Source organism: Podarcis muralis, chromosome 7, assembly GCF_964188315.1.
Source record: "Podarcis muralis chromosome 7, rPodMur119.hap1.1, whole genome shotgun sequence".
Classification (NCBI taxonomy): Eukaryota; Metazoa; Chordata; class Lepidosauria; order Squamata; family Lacertidae; genus Podarcis; species Podarcis muralis.
Window position 1 is genome coordinate 20,916,493 of NC_135661.1, and position 20,435 is coordinate 20,936,927.

At 46.2% G+C, this 20,435-nt stretch overlaps 1 protein-coding gene across 1 annotated transcript; it reads left to right on the forward strand.

Moving 5' to 3' along the window:
- The first annotated feature begins 4,381 nt into the window (after positions 1-4,381).
- UBE2J2 (ubiquitin conjugating enzyme E2 J2) lies at positions 4,382-19,934 on the forward strand. The gene is made up of 7 exons (XM_077931357.1): positions 4,382-4,558; positions 10,266-10,396; positions 11,357-11,397; positions 12,504-12,606; positions 14,392-14,530; positions 14,686-14,766; positions 16,429-19,934. The coding sequence occupies exons 2-7, from the start codon at positions 10,266-10,268 to the stop codon at positions 16,714-16,716; spliced, it is 783 nt and encodes a 260-aa protein (XP_077787483.1). The 5' UTR covers positions 4,382-4,558; the 3' UTR covers positions 16,717-19,934.
- Positions 19,935-20,435: the final 501 nt, after the last annotated feature.

The window sequence follows — 20,435 nt, forward strand, 5'->3', positions numbered from 1 at the left end:
CCAAGGGAGCAGCACTGAAATTGAATCATTAACCCCCACCCCCATTTTGACCTTGTTCCATACAAGCAAACAAAGCAAAAGGTATCCATTCACTTGGATGGAATGAAGAAGAATAGGCCCACAATGGGACAGTTGGGAGACTGTGTCCACACCTACACACTTTTAAAAAGCAAACAAACCAATAAAGCTGGAGCACCTGTACTTAGCCACCCATTCACTTGGATGGAATGAGAACTTGGAAGCAACGAGAAGGAAGGAGCTTGCAATGGGGAACCTGGGACATGGTTTCCACACATGCACTCTTTTTTAAAAAGAGAAAAACACAACACTAGAGCCCCTGGATATCAGCCACCCATTCACATGGATGGAATTAGCACATGGATGGAATGAGAAGAAAAGGGCTTGCAACTGGACACTTGGAGGGCTGTGGCCCCTCATACATTTAAAACAACTTAGGGATGCCCTCTGGACTACAGACGCCCTAGGCAAGAGGCTTGTACTGCCTGAGTTTGTCTGGCTTCGTATTATTATTATTATTATTATTATTATTATTATTATTATTATTATTATTATTATTATTCAACCTTTATTATGGTCCAGAGACCCAACAAATCGTTACCAAGCAATACACAATTCACACAGCCTACCTCCAGGTTAAACAAGCATTTTGTTCAGAATATAGGGATCATTGGTTCTTGCAACCACCGATAAAAACTTTGCCACTGCTAATGTTCTAGCGTTTGTCCTGTCTTCCAATAAAAACCTGACATAGTGAGCCTCTGATTTTCCCGGGAAAGGTACCAGCAAGGGTAATATCAGTTCAGCCCTTGCTTGCTCATATTTTGCACAGTGCAACAAAATATGTTTTATGGAATATATGTTTTATTATTATTATTATTTCTCTGAAATATGAAAAAATGCTCACTTACCTTCAACTCTGATTCCTTCCTGAGATTCCAGAAAGCCCTCCACACACAGAAGAGTTTCCTGCAGAAGAAAATGTCAAAATCCCAGCTTCTTCTCTGCTTTGGCGAATTGCATCCATCCCGAGACACATACCAACCGCACGACTTGGATCCTTTCTTCGGGATGAGGAGCGAATGCCGTTCCTGTAATGTACTGTGATTTATTTGCATGCGGGAGAAAACAAGTCAGCAGAGGTGTTGAAACCATTTTTTTGCAAGACGGGTTTGCCTAATAACACACTGTCATTATTGGTGAGATTAAAATACCAGGTTGGTGACTGGGACCAGAGGAGCAGAGCTGGATAGACAAAGGGCTGAGTGGAGAAAGAAGCTGCCCTGGGTAGGAAGCTGGCAGCATGATGGACGCCAGGACGTGACGGCGGGTGACTGCCCTGCTGATCTGGTCCAGCAGTCGGAAGGATGCCACAAGCTTCACCGACTTGGGTGGATTTAAAAGAGGACCAGTCAAATTGATGGAGGATGCGACTCAGTGGCCACTGTGAGAACTGGATGCTGGACTAGATGGGCCCTTGGCTTAATCCAGCAGGGTTCTTTTGACACCTGTATTGCAGGAGGTTGGGCTAGAAGACCCTTGGTGTCTCTTCCAACTCTATGGTATTATCTGTAAAGGTAAAGGGACTCCTGACCATTTGGTCCAGTTGTGGCCGACTCTGGGGTTGTGGCGCTCATCTTGCTTTATTGGCCGAGGGAGCCGGCGTACAGCTTCCAGGTCATGTGGCCAGCATGACTAAGCCGCTTCTGGCGAACCAGAGCAGTGCACGGAAACGCCGTTTACCTTCCCGCCGGAGCGGTACCTATTTATCTACTTGCACTTTGACGTGCTTTTGAACTGCTAGGTTGGCAGGAGCTGGGACGGAGCAATGGGAGCTCACCCTGTTGCGGGGATTCGAACCGCTGACCTTCTGATCAGCAAGCCCTAGGCTCTGTGGTTTAACCCACAGTGCCACCCGCATCCTGGTATTATCTGTAGTTGAAACAAAAACACACACAGAGAGAAGAGAACCAAGCGCTATAAACTGACTGAAGAGTCCAGGGCAGTTGCAACGCTTCGGTGTTTGTAAAACCGGGTGTATATTTTATATACAGTACCGTCAACGTTGCAAGAATAGTAATCCAGTTTCTCTTTCTCTCTCCGGAACAAAAAAATGATAAAACTCCTTAATTATATGTTATGATTTAGACAGGGCTTTTAATCCTCAATTTCATCTTCCTAATTGCTTGCCATTTGGGAGTTCCTTTCATCTCACAGAAACCTAACAAAGCACCTTTTAAAATTGTCTGTGGTCATTTTTTCTTAGCCCTCTTCTATAAGTATTGTTATAGGCCACCCAAATCTCTGCTGAGGGTTGCAAGATTCCAGAGGTCTTGGCACTTAACCATGGTTTGTGTTTCCTTTGGAAAAACGAGGCATGGCAGAGACTGTAGTGTCTTTAAGATATATGGTTTTATTTACACACATCTACACCCGTGACTGGGACACGGGTGGCGCTGTGGGTTAAACTACAGAGCCTAGGACTTGCCAATCAGAAGGTCGGTGGTTCGAATCCCCGCAACGGGGTAAGCTCCTGTTGCTCGGTCCCTGCTCCTGCCAACCTAGCAGTTCAAATGCACTTCAAAGTGCAAGTACAGTGGTACCTCGGGTTAAGTACTTAATTCGTTTCCAGAGGTCCGTTCTTAACCTGAAACTTTTCTTAACCTGAAGCACCACTTTAGCTAATGGTGCCTCCCGCTTCTGCCTCGCCGCACAATTTCTGTTCTCATCCTGAAGCAAAGTTCTTAACCTGAAGCACTATTTCTGGGTTAGCGGAGTCTGTAACCTGAAGCGTATGCAACTTGAAGTGTATGTAACCTGAGGTACCACTGTATAGCCCTTTTGCAAAGTAGGCGCTATCTAAACATGCTCAGGGGATGCTCAGATCCATTTGCCACACTGTTCACCAAAGACTGTTTACCAAAGACCTGAGAAACCAAGGTAAATTATGTATTTAAGAAGTCACACTTACACATAACATGATTCACTGTACTCTTTTCGGCGCCTGCTAAAAACATTTTTCTTTAGGCAACTCTATCCAGCCATGTGGAATGTTGGAATGTGTTTTAATTTGCTTTTCAGCTGATCGTTGGTTTTAATTATTTCTAAAGGTTTGAATTCTTGGGCTTGTTTTTAAATGAGAATTTCATTGTTTTATTCTTTTTGCAAACTGCTTTGCATTTTTTTTTGTTATTTTTAGAATAATGTGGTTTGTAAAACAAAAAGAAATTTAAAAAAAGAATGCACCCTTCTTTATTCTTGTTATTGGGTGAATACCTTTACAGATGCTCGTTTCTATAGCATTTGATTTTTACACAGTCAACAAGTTGTTTGGTGTTTTTAAATATTTTGTAAGTCACTTTGAGATCCTTTTAAAGAAAAAAATGTAATGAATAAATGTTGTTGTTGTAGTAGTAGTAATCGTTGCTTTGTTTGCTTTTGAGAGGCTAGAAAGCGCATCGCTCTCCCCTTGGCAGCAGTCAAGGTGAGCAGCCACCAAGGACCAAAGCGGGCAGAAGCTCTATCGCGCAGGCGCACATCAAGCCACGTAGCCGCGCTCGACCCATTCGATATGGAACGAGGAGGATGTCTTGCCAATGACCATAGACTTAATATCGTGTAGAGTGACAATGCCTTTGCACGCATATGTATCTTGTGAACCGCCCTGTGATCTTCGGATGAAGGGTGGTATAAAAATAATGAAATGAAATGAAATAGCAGGCTATGCTTACTGATTATGCTGCAGATGACTTACTTTCGCTACAGCTCCCAGGATTATTTGGGGAAAGCCATTACTCTTTTTTAAAAAATGTAAATCGCTGCGTGATCCTCGGATGAATTTAACAAGTAAGTAATAATAAAAAATAAATAAGTGGCATAAGAGTGCTTTAAATGTACGGTTTGGTCATGTTGGTACGATCAGATTACCATATTGATTTTTTAAAAAAAGAATCTATTGTTTTTATCGTTGTGAGCCTCTTTTCCCCTTTGCTTCTGTTGCTAGAAAAAACACCATACAAATCTCAAATCAAATGGAGAATCCTAAATTTAAAAAAAGGATGTAAGGAGTCGTAGGTCACTCTACACTTTACTATCTCTATTGCCCATAGGCCTTCTGTAAACTCTCTTGGCAAACCCACTCCTATACAATCTTGCGAGGGGTTACAATGGTGATGACATCGGTTCCGTTCTGCACAGGAAGTGACGTAAAGAAAAAACCCACACCTTTCTCTATGGTACATTTCCCTTCCAAATCCCCCGTATCCAGCCGCGGCCCAGAGCGTCGTTTCCGGGATGTGCTCCTCTCCTTTTCATCCTCCGCAGGAACCGGAAGTGGGTGGGGGGAAAACGGGAAGCCGTTCTTTACTCGGCGCCTGCCTTGGGCAGCCATCTTGGAGGGTCGCGGCGGCGGCGGGAAGAGCGCTTGAGGGACCCAGCGAGACGCCCAGACTGAGAGGCCGACTCCGGCTCCGGCTCCCCTCCTTCCCCCTTTCCCCCGCCCCGAGGCCGCGCAGGGGGGCCCTGAGCCCAGCAGGGAGAGGTGAGTGGAGGAAAGGAGGAGTGGAGGGAGGAGGAAAGAAGGAGCCAGGCAGGCCGAGGAAGGAAGAGCGGGTTTGTGGGGGGAGAATGTTATTTTGTTATTATGGGGTGCAGCTTCTGGCCTGGGAAGCCGAATGGCCGTGTCCGAACAAAAGGCCCGCATCCCTCCTAGGCCGGCGCTTATGGGGAGCCTCCGAACCCCCTCTCCCTTTGGGGTGACTCCGTTGGAAACCACTGTCGCCTGCACTGGCTGGCAGCAGCTCTCCAAGGGTTCGGAGGACCTTACCTGGAGACGCCGCCGGGGATTGAACCTAGGGCTTTCGGAGCGCGGGGCAGGAGCTCGGCCCCCGAGATAGGGATACGGGAAGCTCTGTTTACACCGAGTCCGACCCTTGGCCCATGTAGCTCAGTATTGCCTGCACTGACTGGCAGCAGTATACCGGTCAGGGGTCTGTGGGGAGCCCACAACCTCACTCTTCTACAGGGCTTGGGGACAAGGTGCGCTGCAGTTAAGTTTCTGTTTATATTACAGATTGTCGCCGGCGTTTGTCCTTCTCAGAGTAGGTCCATAAAAACCAATGGACACCAATGACCAGAGATTCATTGATTTCGACGCGTCTTAAGTAGAACTTAGTTGGTTGCTGTAACCCATTGGGCTATGTATATAACTTAGGTTTACTTGGAGTAGGTCCATTTGGTTAACCAACCCATGTTTATCAAGCCTATTAATTTCAGTGAGTCTGCTCAGAGCAGGACCAACACTGAATACTACCTGTTGCATTTTTTGATTCTGGGCTTGGACTTTTAAAATGTGCTCGCTAACTCCTAATCTTTGGTAATACTTTTAAAAACTTTTAAACACTTGTATTGTTAGCTGTATGTTAAGCTTGCTGCTCTGTGAGGAGATTTGCTTAAAAAGTGGGTTAAAACCTAATAAACAAACAGGGCATGTTTGCAACAGCCCTCCCCTGTGGAATGAGCTCTAGAAGCTACGGCTTCTGTCCAGTGTTAATCCTAGTTGGAGTTGACCCATTGAAATTAATGGGCATGCCAAACTGAGGTCCATTGATTTTAATGGGCCTGCTCTTGGATACAACTCAATGTTTAGAGATCTTCTATCTCTGTACACAGATGTTCTGCTCTGTTCCTGTGTATCATGGCCAAGAAGAGACACCAAAAGTTCTGCCCGGCTCAGTTTTCTGTTTCTGGCAGTGTTCAGCTAGATGCCCCTGGATAGCCAATAAGCAAGGCATGAGAGCAATGTTTTCTTTATGTTGTTTACTCCTCAGGAACTGGTAATTGAGAGCTTCTGTAGACTGCTTCTGGTTCCTTGAGAGCCGTTGCTACTCAGAGTACTTGTTGTTGTTGTTTAGTCGTTTAATTGTGTCCGACTCTTCGTGACCCCATGGACCAGAGCACGCCAGGCACCTCTGTCTTCCATTGCCTCCCGCAGTTTGGTCAAACTCATGCTGGTAACCTCGAAAACACTATCCAACCATCTCGTCCTCTGTCACCCCCTTCTCCTTGTGCCCTCCATCTTTCCCAGCATCAGTGTCTTCTCCAGGGAGTCTTCTCTTCTCATGAGGTGGCCAAAGTACTGGAGCCTCAGCTTCACGATCTGTCCTTCCAGTGAGCACTCAGGGCTGATTTCCTTAAGAATGGATGCGTTTGATCTTCTTGCAGTCCATGGGACTCTCAAGAGTCTTCTCCAGCACCATAATTCAAAAGCATCAATTCTTCGGCGATCAGCCTTCTTTATGGTCCAGCTCTCACTTCCATACATCACTACTGGGAAAACCATGGCTTTAACTATACGGACCTTTGTTGGCAAGGTGACGTCTCTATTTCTCAAGATGCTGTCTAGGCCTGTCATTGCCCTTCTCCCAAGAAGAAGGCGTCTTTTAATTTCGTGGCTGCTGTCACAATCTGCAGTGATCCTCAGAGTACTTACCCTAGGCCATTGTGCCATTTAGCTAAGGCAGCTTTCTCTGACTAAATGGAAGGGCCATGCAGAGCTCAGTAGTAGAGCTAATGAGTTACATACAGAAGATCCCCTGTTCAGCCTCTAGAGCCTTCAAGTAGTTCTGGCAAAGGCCTTATTTGGAACCCTGAGGAGCTACTGCCAGTGTAGACTGTACTGAGCTAGACAGATCAGTGAGCTGATCTGGCATAACGTAGCTTCCTATGTTTTTGGGGGGTTCTGTATAGCAATCATGATTGGTAGCCATTGACAAATCTAGGTGATTTTGTCTATCGTTTAAAAAACCCCATCAAAACTACTGTATCTCTCTACACCTCCACTTCCATCAGAACTTTTGTATTACTTCTTCAGAAGATCTAATTTCCATCCAGTCCAGCACCCAATTTCTCACAGTGGCCAACCAGCTGCCTCTGAGAATCAGCATCCGAAGCCCTTTTCTCCATGTTGTTCACCACAGACAGCTGTTCAGATGTATTCTTCTGCCTCTGACCCTGGAGGTGACATATAGTAACCACAGCTAGTTGCCATTGAAAGCCTTATCCTCCTGAATTTGTCTCATCCCCTTTTAAAGCAATCCAAGCCAGTGGTTGTTGCCACATCTTGCAGCAGTGAGTCCCATAAGTTAAACATGCGACTGGGTGCACTTCTCAGTGTATGATGCATTAATGTTACATTTTTCAGTTGAGAATTGGGCACGGTGTAGGTCATCCAGCTTTAAAGAGCTGGTAACCTGCAGCTCTGGTCGTGTAGTGAGATGTACCACTCTCTCGCAGCTACTTCGATAGATACCTAGCCAATTTCCAGTGAGATCTCACCGAAATCTTGCAATAGCTTGTCATAAATTGGCGTCGGTGCCAGCGGTGCTTCTGTGCCGGTGGCAGAGGTGGCATGGCGAGCAGTCTGGGGGCGGTGCAGCAGAGCAGGGTGGCACTTCCCATTTGACCTCAAGCGGTGAAATGGGACATGCCGTCCCTGAGGTAAACTGCCTCTGACCATGGAGGTTCTGGCCTCGGCTCTCATGGATGATTGCTGGTGTTTGGCACTAGTTCCAAACAAATTTATTAGATCCTTTCATAATAACATCCTTGGTGCATCTGACCAGCCTGTCTAGTCATCACATTCCAGAGTGGCCATTCAAATGACTGAATCTTAAAAGAGGCAGCCTTCTGTGTTGTTTGTCACTCTGCCACTTGGTCTCACTTCCTTTGCACCTGAAGTTTTTAATCCCAGCAAATCAGCTGCCCGACTCGATCAAACCAAAGGCCCATAAAGTCCAGCAGCCTGTACAGCCCACATGACTCTGGGATGCACGCACAGCAAGATACGAAGGCCAAAATGTTCTCTCACTCCTTGACCCCAATGTGTGGTCTTCAGAGGTGCACTGCCGTTGAACAAAGAGCTGTCCTGCCAAATGTCTGGGATCTTTGGCACGGATGAAGGTTAAGAGGTTGCCTTTGAAGAGTTTCTGGATGTGGAAGGGCAGCCATCAATTGGAATAGCTGACTCTTAGGCCATGTACATGCCATATGTTAAAGCATGCCCCCTGGAAAAATCCTGGGAACTGTAGTTTAAGGGTGATAGGAATTGCAGCTGTGTGATGGGTTAAACTACGATTCCCAAGTTCCTTTTTTGTGGTGATGGGGAGAAATGGCAGGTATGCAGCCTTATTAACAACAGTTAAGTTGTCTAGTAACTGCTAGCCAGTTTAGGGTTTTTTGTTTTCAGTTTATTATGGACCCACACGGACAGGTAAACAGTAACAAAAATTCAGTAATACAGTGGTACCTCAGGTTACATATGCTTCAGGTTACAGACTCTGCTAACCCAGAAATAGTGCTTCAGGTTAAGAACGTTGCTTCAGGATGAGAACAGACATTGTTCTTCGGCGGTGCAGCGGCAGCAGGAGGCCCCATTAGCTAAAGTGGTGCTTCAAGTTAAGAACAGTTTCAGGTTAAAAACGGACCCCCGGAACGAATTAAGTACTTAACCCGAGGTACCACTGTATATCCAACTAAATGCAGGGCGTATAAAGCCTAAACATATTAAATAATAACACCCAATTTGGAACCATGAAATCCATATTCATCTAGACGGCATGGTGGGGGGAGGTACCTGTAAATCTGAAACTAAACTATTTGAAATAAAATCCCACCATATTGAGCAGAAGTGATCTTTCTGTCCCTTTGGGACCCATAACATATGTGTGTGTTTGTCTGCAGTAACTAGGTTCCAGAGATTTTTACACCATAAGGATATACTCAGATTTTAAAACGATTTCCACTGTTGTTCTATACAGATGCTGCTGCCCACATCCATGCCAGAATTTCCTTTTGGCTGCATCTTTTCATCATGCCTGTCTGTGCGTTTAGTAAGGGAATAACTGAGGAGAAATTTGAATGTACGTTTTAATAATCTTTAATCTCCTGATAAATTTAATTCCAGAATAAAGCAGGTTTTGACTCTGCTCTACAGAGACGTTTCTCCTCCCCACCCCCCAAACTTTGGTCGGTGGTTTCTCACAAAGTTCAGAAAGCTTATTGTGCTCCCATTCACCCCTCCTTTTCCTAAAAAAATAGTCCTTGAACTTCTGTGGGACAAGCCAGGCTGTTCCTAAACCCCCCCCCCCCACCTTCCTCGTGCTGCTGGATCAAGCAGTCAAAGCCCTGAGAGTTTTCTTAGAATATATTGTTTGAGTGTGGTGTGCTTAAAGGGAACTTTTATCAGTTTGACCTTCGATAACCAATATTGCACAAGAAAACGTTGAGCTTCTTCTCCCCATCCCTCCACTCCTTTCTCTGAGTCCAGAAGCTGCTCCCCTACCCAGAGTATAAAGTGAAGGCAAATGAACAGAAAAAATGAGAAAACAACTTAAGAAACTTCCTGCATTTGGAAAGTCTAACTACTGCCCAGCTGCCAATCTCTTCTTCTTGGGCAAAGTTCTTTAGTGGGTTTACATGGACCAGATTGAGGTGCTACTGCAGGAAAATGATTTTCTACATCCATTTCAATTGGGGTTTAGGCCTGGTTTTGACACAGAAACTGCTCTGGTCACCCTGTATGTATGGTGACCTTTGTTGAGAGACAGACAGGGGAAATGTGTCCTTGTTAATCCTTTGAGGGCTTTTGCAAAGGCTCTTGTAGGCAGCTGGGACTTGTTAGTGAAGGTTGATGTTCTGCAGGTGCCAGAAAGGTGGGCAAAATTGAGGGACACCAGTCAAAGTTCTGATTAGCTTGGCACTGCCCTTCCGCTTTCTGCTCTCCTGCAGTTGCAGGGTTCCGGACCATTAGATTGGCAGCTGTTGCTCCTGGTTTGGCAGTGGGTAATAGAAGCATTGCATGTGGTAGAAAGCCTTCTTGCTGGCGCTGTTGATCTTCTTGCCATTGGCTGCTGTCTGCCCTGGCAACACAAACAAACTTGGGTGTGTGTATATATAAGTTTGGTGAGACAGGAACTGTGTTGTCCTTCCTGGTCTCGACATTGGCACCAGCTCTACTACTGCAGTTTGAAGAACTTGCGCTTGAGCGTTGCCTTTTCCTCCTCCCTCCCCCCCATTTTCCTCGTGTGCTGTGTCTTTTTACATTGTGAGTCCTGAGAGCAGGGAAACTGTCTTTAGTAATGATTTTTGTAAGCTGCTCTGAAAGCCTCTTTGGCTGAAAGGGAAGTTTAAAATGTTGGAAATAAATAAATAAGTGTATTTTCCCTCTCCCCCCCCCTCTTTATCGGCAGATGAGCAGCAATAGTAATAAGCGAGCACCCACGACAGCTACCCAGAGACTCAAACAGGACTACCTGCGAATTAAAAAAGACCCAGTGCCTTATATATGTGCTGAACCTCTACCGTCAAATATCCTTGAATGGTAAGGAACGGGAGCCAACTGGGCAGGGGTCACAGCCTTTTGGGTTGTCATCAATGTTGGTCCTACGTGGAGTAGACCCATTGAAATGGATGGGCCCAGATAACTTGGGTAGACTCTGCGTAGGATTTCATTGGATACGGCCCTCTTCTTTATTTATGGTGAAAGCGTGCTTGATGGAATCATCCGACAAACACAGAAGCCTATTGACCTTTAAGGAGACATTCCATGTATATCTACAGGCAATGACCGTCTTGCACAGGGATTGTATTCCTGACCCCCACACATGGCAGTGGAGCGCATGCAACCCTGCTCCACCCCCTATTCTGGCCATTTCCAGGGTTGCACACATGCATAGTTGCATGTCAGTTGGGCGCACCTAAAACAGTTGTTGCCTGCACTCAGAACTTACTTACTGCATTTATATCTCACCTTTCTTCCACATTTCTCAGTGTGGCACAACTGGTCTTCCCCATTAATCCCCACAACAACCTGTAGGGTAGGTGCTGCTATGAGGCAGTCACTGGCTGAAGGTCACTTCCTGGCCAAGTGGGGGTTTGAAGCCTGGTCTCCCAGGCCTCAACCTAGCACTCTTGACCACTAAACCACACTGGTGTGGTGTGTGTGTAAATGCACATAACATGATGAGAGGTGTCACCCGGAGAAAACTAATCGCAAGCCTAGGATCTGTTCTCTTTATCAAATGAATCATTGCCAACATTGCTCTGTGATGCCCCAAATGTAACTGAAATCGCATCCACTTGTAAGTGTTTCTGGACATGCGATGATTCTTCTACCTCACATCATGAAACCATACAGCGTTCCTGCAGGGCTTCCTATAGCAAACCTGCTTTTTGAAGTGGGGATGTAATACGTAACTTACTTCTTTCCCTTTCTCTCTCCCACTTCCCTATCCCCCTTCCTTGGAAACTGTGCAATAAAAGCTCTCCCTTTCTCCCTTAGGCACTATGTTGTACGGGGACCGGAGTTGACGCCGTACGAAGGTAAATCGCAGCTACCGTTTGAAGCGCCAGATAAAAATAAAGCTAGACTATGAAGTAAACAAGCCTTCCTCAAAATGCTCTAACAACACCAACAATATGTGCTTTAGATCTGTGTTGTTGCTGGTGGTACTTGGTGACTTCCCCCTTCTATATCTAAACCACTTAAAGTGGTACCTCGGGTTACATACGCTTCAGGTTACATACTCTTCAGGTTACAGACTCCGCTAACCCAGAAATAGTAGCTCAGGTTAAGAACTTTGCTTCAGGATGAGAACAGAAATAGTTCTCCGGTGGTGTGGCGGCAGCAGGAGGCCCCATTAGCTAAAGTGGTGCTTCAGGTTAAGAACAGTTTCAGGTTAAGAACGGACCTCTGGAACGAATTAAGTACTTAACCCGAGGTACCACTGTATATAAATGGTTTAGATATAGAATGGTTTAGATATAGAATGGGGAAGTCACCAAGTACCACCAGCAATGACAGATCTAAAGCACATATTGTTGGTGTTGTCAGAGCATTTTGAGGAAGGCTTGTTTACTTCAACCCCCCCCCCCCCCCCAGCCTCCCAGAGTGGCTTACAAATACCAGTAAGACATTCCCTGTCCTCTGACCCGCAGTCCTAAAAAATACGACACGAAAGGACAAGAGAGGGGTAAAGCAAACGTGGGCACCCGTCCTTAGTTCTTGCAGTGAGCTAACTTGGCTGGAATGGAAAGATTTGGGGAGGAAGAGGCCAAAGGTGCTCGTCTTTTCATCAGAGCTGGTAGGGAGCCCGATCCCTCCCTTTTCCTACAGACGCTTCTTACTACCCTGGCTAGATAAGTTTTTTAGAGGCTCCCACAGCCCATAAAGCTGTATCTCTCTTTTTGGTGGCCTCAGGCCTGCTTCGTATTTGACGTGACCAGTTTGATTGCCGTTGACAGCCATTTGTAGTTTTTTTTGTGGGGTGGGTGTATGTGGTAGCAGTGGTTTTAAATAGGATGTGTGTGTTTGAATTGCCATCGGGTGTTCAGTGCATCTGCCAGGCTGATTTTGAGCAAACCTGAACCTCCCCACCTTCGCTGCTAATTGAATAAGGGTTGTTTTTATTTCCTTTCCGACACTTTAGGTGGCTATTATCACGGGAAACTGATCTTCCCCAGAGAATTTCCTTTCAAACCTCCTAGTATTTATATGATAACACCGAATGGAAGATTTAAATGCAATACAAGGTAAGTAGCTGCCTTTAATGTCTGCCCATCCCTACTGTTAGAGCCAATGACTTCAAAGCCGAGCAGTGCCTTCTAGAAAACTGGATTCTAAAATCCAATGCTGGGTGAGGGGTGGGAGGGGGCAAAGTCAGCCCTCAATACTGTTCCCCCCACCTCACCTCACTCTGATATGTTGGATCTAAGCTGGTCCACAGATCTCTTTGCCAAGGGGTTCCCCTCCCCCTTTTGTCTCATCAGCACAGGAAGCTAGCTTTTGCAGAGACAGCCTCTAGGCCTATCTGCACCTAGACATTGTCTGCTCTGGCTGACCAAACTCCTCTAGTCTAGGCGATTCTCAGCTTTGTTAACCTGGGATCCATTTATGTGGCAAATGAGCCCTCCTGCGTAGAAAGCACATGCTCTGCTGTTAAACAAGATGCAAGGAATATTTTTCAGCCCAAGGGCCTTAGTATATTTAATTTAATTTAATTTCCTTCCTTCCACTCTTTAAGTTCCCAGAGTGTGGGTTGCAAACAATTTTAAATATGACTTTAAGAACAGTTTAAAGCAAATCACAAGCATCTCAGGTGTCAGAGGCCAGGCTGAAGCTTTGCATCTTCAAGAATTATATGCAATCTAAATGGAACCACAGCCAGGAAGCTGGCTACTACATTTTAGCCCAGTTGGAGCTTCAGCACCATCTTCAAGGGCAGCCCCACATAGAGCACATTGCAGTAATCCAGTTGGGGGGGGGCGAGTTATAGCTTTCCCTTCTAGGCAACTTCTGGGTGTGAGTGTGTGCATTTGCCAATGATGGGCAGGGCCAGAGGCAAGAGTAGATTGAAACAGATAAGATGGCAATGGGACCACATGTGAGCTCTCTTTTCTAGTACATTTTAAGCTGTCTCAATGAGACAAAGTAACCTTTATCAAGTCCTTCTAAAACCGACTGGGAGCGGCCAGCTTCCACACTCTCAAGCCCGTTTTAAGACTCTTCACCTCCTAGAAAGCTCACGCTGTATAAAGAGCTTGGGAATTTGCTCAACCCTGTGGGAAGATTTTGGCTTAATATACAGCAGAGGCCAGCAAACTTGTTTCTTTGGAGTGATAAACAAAGCATTTATAAAGAACTCGTCAGCGCTAGCTGACGTTATTGGTGCTCAAGGACACCATCATAAACAGGGAAAAGGAGAGAGAGAGAGAGATAAAGATGCAAGAGAATGGATAGAATTTTCTCTCACGTGTAGGGAGGTCTTTGCCAAATCTGGAATAAGTGTAAATAGATATTTTGTTAATATCCTAATCCAACCTTGAAAGTACTTTTTGGAGGATCTGCTGTATTTGAAAGAGGCAAAATAGCCAGTGAATTGATAGCGCTGCACTGGGGTGCTGATGACTGAGCTACAGTTTCACGCTTGCTTCCTAATCAGGACTGTTCTTATTGTCTCAGATACCTATCTTGAGGTATATATACCTTGTTGTCTCATTACCAATATACATACCTTGTGCCATACATTTAAACCATGTCCCGCCCCCAATAATCCTGGGAACTGTAGTTTACTGCTACAATTCCCAGCAACTTTAACAACCTATAGTTCACATGATTCTTTGGTTGTGGGGACGCAGAACATGATTTCTTTCTCTTATGGGGTTTTTGAATGGGGTTTTTGTGGTGGGAGGGAGGCGGTTTGGTAAAAATGTAGTCCTGATGCTCTTTGGTATATATTATTATTATTATTATTATTATTATTATTATTATTATTAGTGGAGTTTTATCTAATTTTGTACTGACCTTTTCCCTTGCAGGTTATGTCTTTCAATTACCGACTTCCACCCAGACACGTGGAACCCAGCGTGGTCGGTCTCGACTATCTTAACAGGCCTTCTTAGTTTTATGGTTGAAAAAGGTCCCACTCTGGGCAGTATAGAAACGTCAGAGTTCACAGTAAGTAACCTCCCAGGGCAGGATCTGCTAGCTGCCTATGAAAAATAAATAACTGAATGCTGCAGAGGTCCTCCAAGGTTCAGTTGTTTCATTTGCAAAAATGCAGGCTCCAAACTGATGCCCACCTTTTCTTTTTGTTCCCCGTCTCTCAACAGAAAAGGCAGCTTGCGTCGCAGAGTTTAGCATTTAACGTCAAAGACAAAGTCTTCTGTGAATTATTCCCTGACGTGGTGGAGGTAAGCTCGAACATTTGGAAACTGGTATTAGCAAAACGGGATCAATGTGCACGGTGCAATAGTCACGGTTGGCTGTGGGTTACCTCTAGTATCACAGGAACACAGGAAGTTGCCTTATACCAAGTCAGACCCATTCAGCTCAGTATTGTCTATACTGGGATTTTAGGCTGGAGTCTATCCCCCCCCCCCCAGCCCTACCTGGAAATGCCATTGGGGATTGAACCCGGGACCTTCTGTATGCATTGCAGATGCTCTGCCACTGAGCTCCTGGTTCATCTTAGTTTGGCGTGTCTGCACTGACTGACCTGTTGCCCAAGGTGCCATTCAGTGTCAGACAAGCTAAATTGACCAATGCATCTAAACCAGTATAAGACGGCCTTTCTGGGCAACCTTGATGGCATCAATTTTATTGCACGTAGAGGCGGGGAGGAGGGACCTAGGAAGCTGCCTTACACTGGCTCAGTACCTGCGTCCATCTAGCCCGGTATAGTCTACACTGACTGGCGCCTTGTACGCCTCCTTCCGGTAACTCAGGACCACCGTACTTCTTTCCATATGAACCTACCTGGACCCTGAGATCATCTTCTTAGGCCCTTCTCCTGGTGCCTCCTCCTCGAGAGAACGGGCCTTCTCTGCAGTAGCTCACCATCTGTGGAATGCTCCCCCCAGGGAAGTTCTCCTGGCACCTTCATTGTACACGCTTAGGTGCCAGGCAAAAACTTTCCTTTTTAACCTGGCCTTTGGTTGATCTGATTTACATCCTATGCCCTTTTTAAAAAAAAGTTTTTGGGTTTTTTTTGAGGGGGGCTGGCTCTTGGGTTTTTGTTTTTAATTATTTTGTGGTTTTATGTCTTGATTTTATTTTGTGAACAATCCTACACCAGTGTGGTGGTGTAGTGGTTAAGAGCGGTAGTCTCGTAATCTGGGGAACCGGGTTCGCGTCTCCGCTCCTCCACATGCAGCTGCTGGGTGACCTTGGGCTAGTCACACTTCTCTGAAGTCTCTCAGCCCCACTCACCTCACAGAGTGTTTGTTGTGGGGGAGGAAGGGAAAGGAGAATGTTAGCCGCTTTGAGACTCCTTAAAGGGACTCTTCTTCTTCTTCCTGAGACCCCCAAGTATAGGACAGTATATAAATTCAATTAACAATAACAACAACAACAATTCCTGCAGCCAAGCTGGTGCCAGATGTATTTGCTCTGCTTTCCTTTGAACTGCATCAGTGAGGCCAAGAGGCGGGTCTTGTCGTCTGGGCAGCCCAGGACCTCCATACAATGCATACTGCCCAGGCTTGAACCCTGAGGAGGTTACTGCAGCGCTGCTAACACAGCAGTTTGACTTCACCCCAGAGGCGCACTCCATTGTCTCTCGAGACAGACTGGTGCCAACATTACAGATGTTGTTTGCTACAGTTTACAGGGCTAATGTGGTTCTTTTGTTTTTATGTAAGTTGTTACACTAAATATTAACGTATAATACGGTCCCTCCCTCTCCCCCGCCCCCGGTGATATTATGTACCTGCACATGTTTCTCTTTAACGCAAGTTGCTTGTAGACCTTTGGGCGGCAAGTGTCTGGTATCTGCAATAAACAAATCGGTTTGTCAGCGCCAGCCCAGACGTTGCCCCTCGCTGATCTCCCTTCCCTGTTTTTCCCTGTACCAGGAAATCAAGCAGAAACAAAAGGCGCGAGAAGATCTCCACAGCCGGCCCCTGACCCTCCCGCTCCCGGACGTCGTCCCCGACGGGGAAGCCCACCACGTCCAGAACGGGCTGCCCCTCCTCAACGGTCACATCCCATTGGCCGCTGCCAACAACCACCCCGGCCTGCAGCAGGCCAATCGGAACCATGGACTCCTGGGCGGAGCTTTGGCGAACTTGTTTGTTATAGTCGGCTTTGCGGCCTTCGCCTACACGGTGAAGTACGTCCTGAGGAGCATAGCGCAGGAGTGAAGGCGCTGTTTTTCCTCCCTCCAACCCATCCACCTACACCCCTCCCGGTTCCAAGACCAAAATTAGTGGTAGCGGCAGGAAAACAAAACAAAAGCGTATGGGACTCCCTAGGTATCTTATTCCCGACTCTGGGATAAATACCGCGATGTACAGGTAAAAACAAAAGTTTGGCTCATGGGTTTAGTTTTGGGGATGGGGGAAGGGGGGAAAACAACTCACCTTTAAAAATTTGTAGCAAATGCAACTTGGGGCAGAGGAGGAGAAGAAATGAGTCGTGTCTCGGGACAGGTGAGGTAGGATTCCTGTTTTTAAAAAATAGACTAGCTAGCCAAGAGGAAAAATGGTTTCTGCCTACCTCTTCCTCCCTCCCCGCAAAATGGCATTGTTGTGTTGTTTTTACTTACCTCAGAATCAGTTCTGGAATCCTTCAGCTCTTTTTCAGTATTCACTTGGATTTGCACATTTTGGAGACACCAGGGGGTTCCCCATGTCACGCCAGGGTGGGAAGGGGAAGGCTGCATAACCCTCCAAATCTGCCAGTTGACCTCTGCATTCTCTCCTTCCACCTTTTGGTCTTTTTTGACTCATTAGACTGCCAGTCACACCTTAAGAACTTCCTGTCGTGTGAAGTGGTTTGTAGAGGAAACATAGAGGGGGTGGAGGAGGGTAAAGGAATAGTTGAGCTGCTTCCCCGTCTCTCCCAAATGCCCAGCCCCAAATACCATCGCTTCACGTGCTGGTGCTCATCTGTTGAGCATGTCAGTCTGCTCTTAGGCCAAGACGTTCATCGTTTTTTTAAAAAGGGACACGTTTGGCTGTTTTTCTTTAAAAAAGTAAAGATTACGATAGTGAAGCGAGGGGGAGCAAGGCACTGCTTGCGCTGCCGTCCCCATGAGAGCCTCGTTGTGCCAAGAGAGGTAGCTGGTTTGCTTTTTGCCTCCTGCCATCCCACACAATCATGGCTAGTCCAGGCCCCTCATGGAAGTGGGATGTGCATTTTACGTGCACGTACATTTTTTTCTTCTTGTCACAATAATGCAAGGTTTCTGTTATTTACTCCTGACCTGCACAAGCTCTCACTATTGCCAGTCACAGCTGAAAAAAATTGTTGATTGAGCAGTCTGAACAGTCCGCCTCCAGGTGTCGTTTGCTGTCCTTATTTCATTTTTAATGGAGGCTTAATTGTTACTTTTTTAAAAAAAATCCTCCCTGAAACAGCTGTGTTAAAAAAGTACAGTTTAAGTCTGTGATCATGTTAGGGTTGCTTTGCGGTTGCTTTTTCTCCCCCCCCCCTCGCAATTGGCCACCAGGTGTAGCTGTTCAGTTAGAATTCATCTCTCCAAAATGCAGAGCCCATAGATTTCGGAAGACTTTCTGCTGACCTCAAGCATGTTGGGAGCAAAGCCCCCTCAAGCTACGTCACGGGGATTTGCCTCCGGCATTGGCCCTACTCAAAGAGTCGACGCAGTTGAAATGAACGGGCATAACTGATTTTTGGTCCATTCATTTCAGTGGGTCTGCTCAGAGTAGGACTTTGTTGGGATCCCTCAGGCGACAGGTGGGTTTCCTGAAGGGCCTGGTTTTTGCTTTGCTTTGGGTTGAGGCACAGTGGTGACTCACTTGCCCTGTAAACGCAGATCGAGGGGTGCTCCTTCTCTGCTCAGATTTTTGGAATTTCGTCTTGCTTGAACCCCAAATCTTGTGGGGAGGATGAGCCGACTTCAGCCGCTGGGTTAGGAGATGACCCTATCTTGGCTTCAAATCTCACAGAGGCCTCTGGGTTTTGCCAGAGACGCTGTTTCTTAACCAACTTGGAAGAACCTTCTCGTGGTTTGGGCTTTTTCAGGCTACAGGTTGAGATGGTGTTGGCTTTTGGTGGATGCTCTCCCACGGGGGGATGTTGAGGATACCCTGCATGTAGAAAAACCTAGCATGGGACGGATGTCAACCTGGCAGAGGGTTTCTATTTGTGTGCGAGAGAGAGAATTCAGACGTGTGCATCTTCCACCTCTAATAAGACAGCTAGGAGCAGCACTGACCTCCAGATTTTGTAGGTGGTTGTGACGCTAATTGCTCGTTGCATTTTAGCACTGCCCGCTCGGTGCGATTGGCTCCCAAGGCCTTGGCACATGTGGTCGGAGCCCTGGTGTTTGCAGCCGCCGGCCTGATTGCCTTGGGGAGCCAATGGTTAAGCGACCAAAGTTGCTGGGCCCTCCTCTGTGACAGACATGTGGGAGACCTGTGGCCCGCCAGGTGTTGCTGAAGTACAACCCCAATCACCCCATGCTGGTTGGGGCTGATGGGAGTTGTAGTTCAGCAATATCTGGAGGGCCAAAGGTTCCCCTAGCTCTGGCACTGCAGAATCTTTTCCCGTGTCAAAGAAAAAGAGCGTGTCACATAATAGCTGAGATGTGGTTTATGGCTGGGTTTGAGAGGCCCCCGCTCAAATCTTTCCCAAATCCTTTTGCCTCAGCCCAGAGGCAAATGCTAGTGCCTTTTCCAAATCGGCCGTGGCTCACTTCATAAAGTCACAGGCTTCTCGATTTCCAACTTAACAAAGGAATATTGGTGAGGTTGAAAGGCTCTTAGACTTCTAAAACCCACTTCGTTCCTTTTTTAAAAAAACCTTTGCCACAGGCTCAGAATAAAGGGGGACTTCCTGAGTATTAAGAATGTGATATTTCCCCTTTCTCTCCCCCTCTTAAAAAAAATCAAATCAAATCTAGGCTGCTGCTTTTATTCCCCTTTTGTAGGTTTTAAAACCACCCACCCACCAAATAACTTGATTCCTGGTTCTGCTGGATGATTTAAAGTAGTTGCCGAGGGTGGGGTAGCAAAAGCGGAGAGCATTAAACCCATGAGCCATGTAGCTTAGATAATCAGTAAATATGTGCTTTGATCAATTTTATCTGCAAATAGGTATGGAATAGTTGAAGCTAACTGGATAGATCCATATCTTTGGAAAGGAGATCTTGTAGTGGGGAGGCGGGGGCAGGGGGGGCGGTGCAGATGACACGCGGTAAGGAATGACAATATCTGTATTTATAAAAACACTTTGGAGATTTTGTGTTTATTTTCCTTCTCTCCCCCCCCCCTTTTTCCCTTCCTTTTTTTGATTGAATTTTATTTATAATCGTTCTTCAAGTCGGGCTCCTGTACATGCTTTTCATCTGCTCTCTCAGCACGAGAAGATCTTAAATGTATCTGTTTCTACAAAGGCTTCTGTCTTCTCTGTTAGGAACTGTGTGGTGTGCTTTTTATCTTTATCTTTTTTTTTTTAAAAAAAAGAAAGCCCTGGGGGCTGAGGATCGAACCTGGTCTCACCTGCATGCAAGGCTGGTTATCTGCAACAGAGCAAAGCTCACCCTTCTCCAGAGCTCTCCCCTAGGCTGAACATCCTTCCCTTTCCTCCATATACTCTGTATTCCAGCAGCAAGTTCCGCCCTAAGAAAAACCAGCAGCAGGTTAACAGCAGCTGAATTCCAAGGCTTTTATAGAGTGTCAAAATTCAAGCAGATGTGCATAGCTAAACTAAACAGCACCTGTTGCGTTGTGATCATGAGCTGTGAAGGGTCTGAAGTCCTGATGGGTAGGGGCAGCTCAGTATTATTTTTTTATCTTACAGCAAATCCTCTCCACTCATGTCTAGCTGAAGCTTGCAACAACAAGATCTAGAAACTTGAGTTTTTGGGCGGGGGGGGGGCGGATTGGGAACCAGC

What these genes read in the sequence shown, in the direction of transcription:
- UBE2J2 (XM_077931357.1), top strand. Translation starts at nt 10,266, where the DNA reads ATGAGCAGCAATAGTAATAAGCGAGCACCCACGACAGCTACCCAGAGA. An exon ending in CCGTCAAATATCCTTGAATG is followed by an intron (nt 10,397 to 11,356) that starts GTAAGGAACGGG and finishes TTTCTCCCTTAG; the next exon opens with GCACTATGTTGTACGGGGAC. An exon ending in AGATTTAAATGCAATACAAG is followed by an intron (nt 12,607 to 14,391) that starts GTAAGTAGCTGC and finishes TTTCCCTTGCAG; the next exon opens with GTTATGTCTTTCAATTACCG.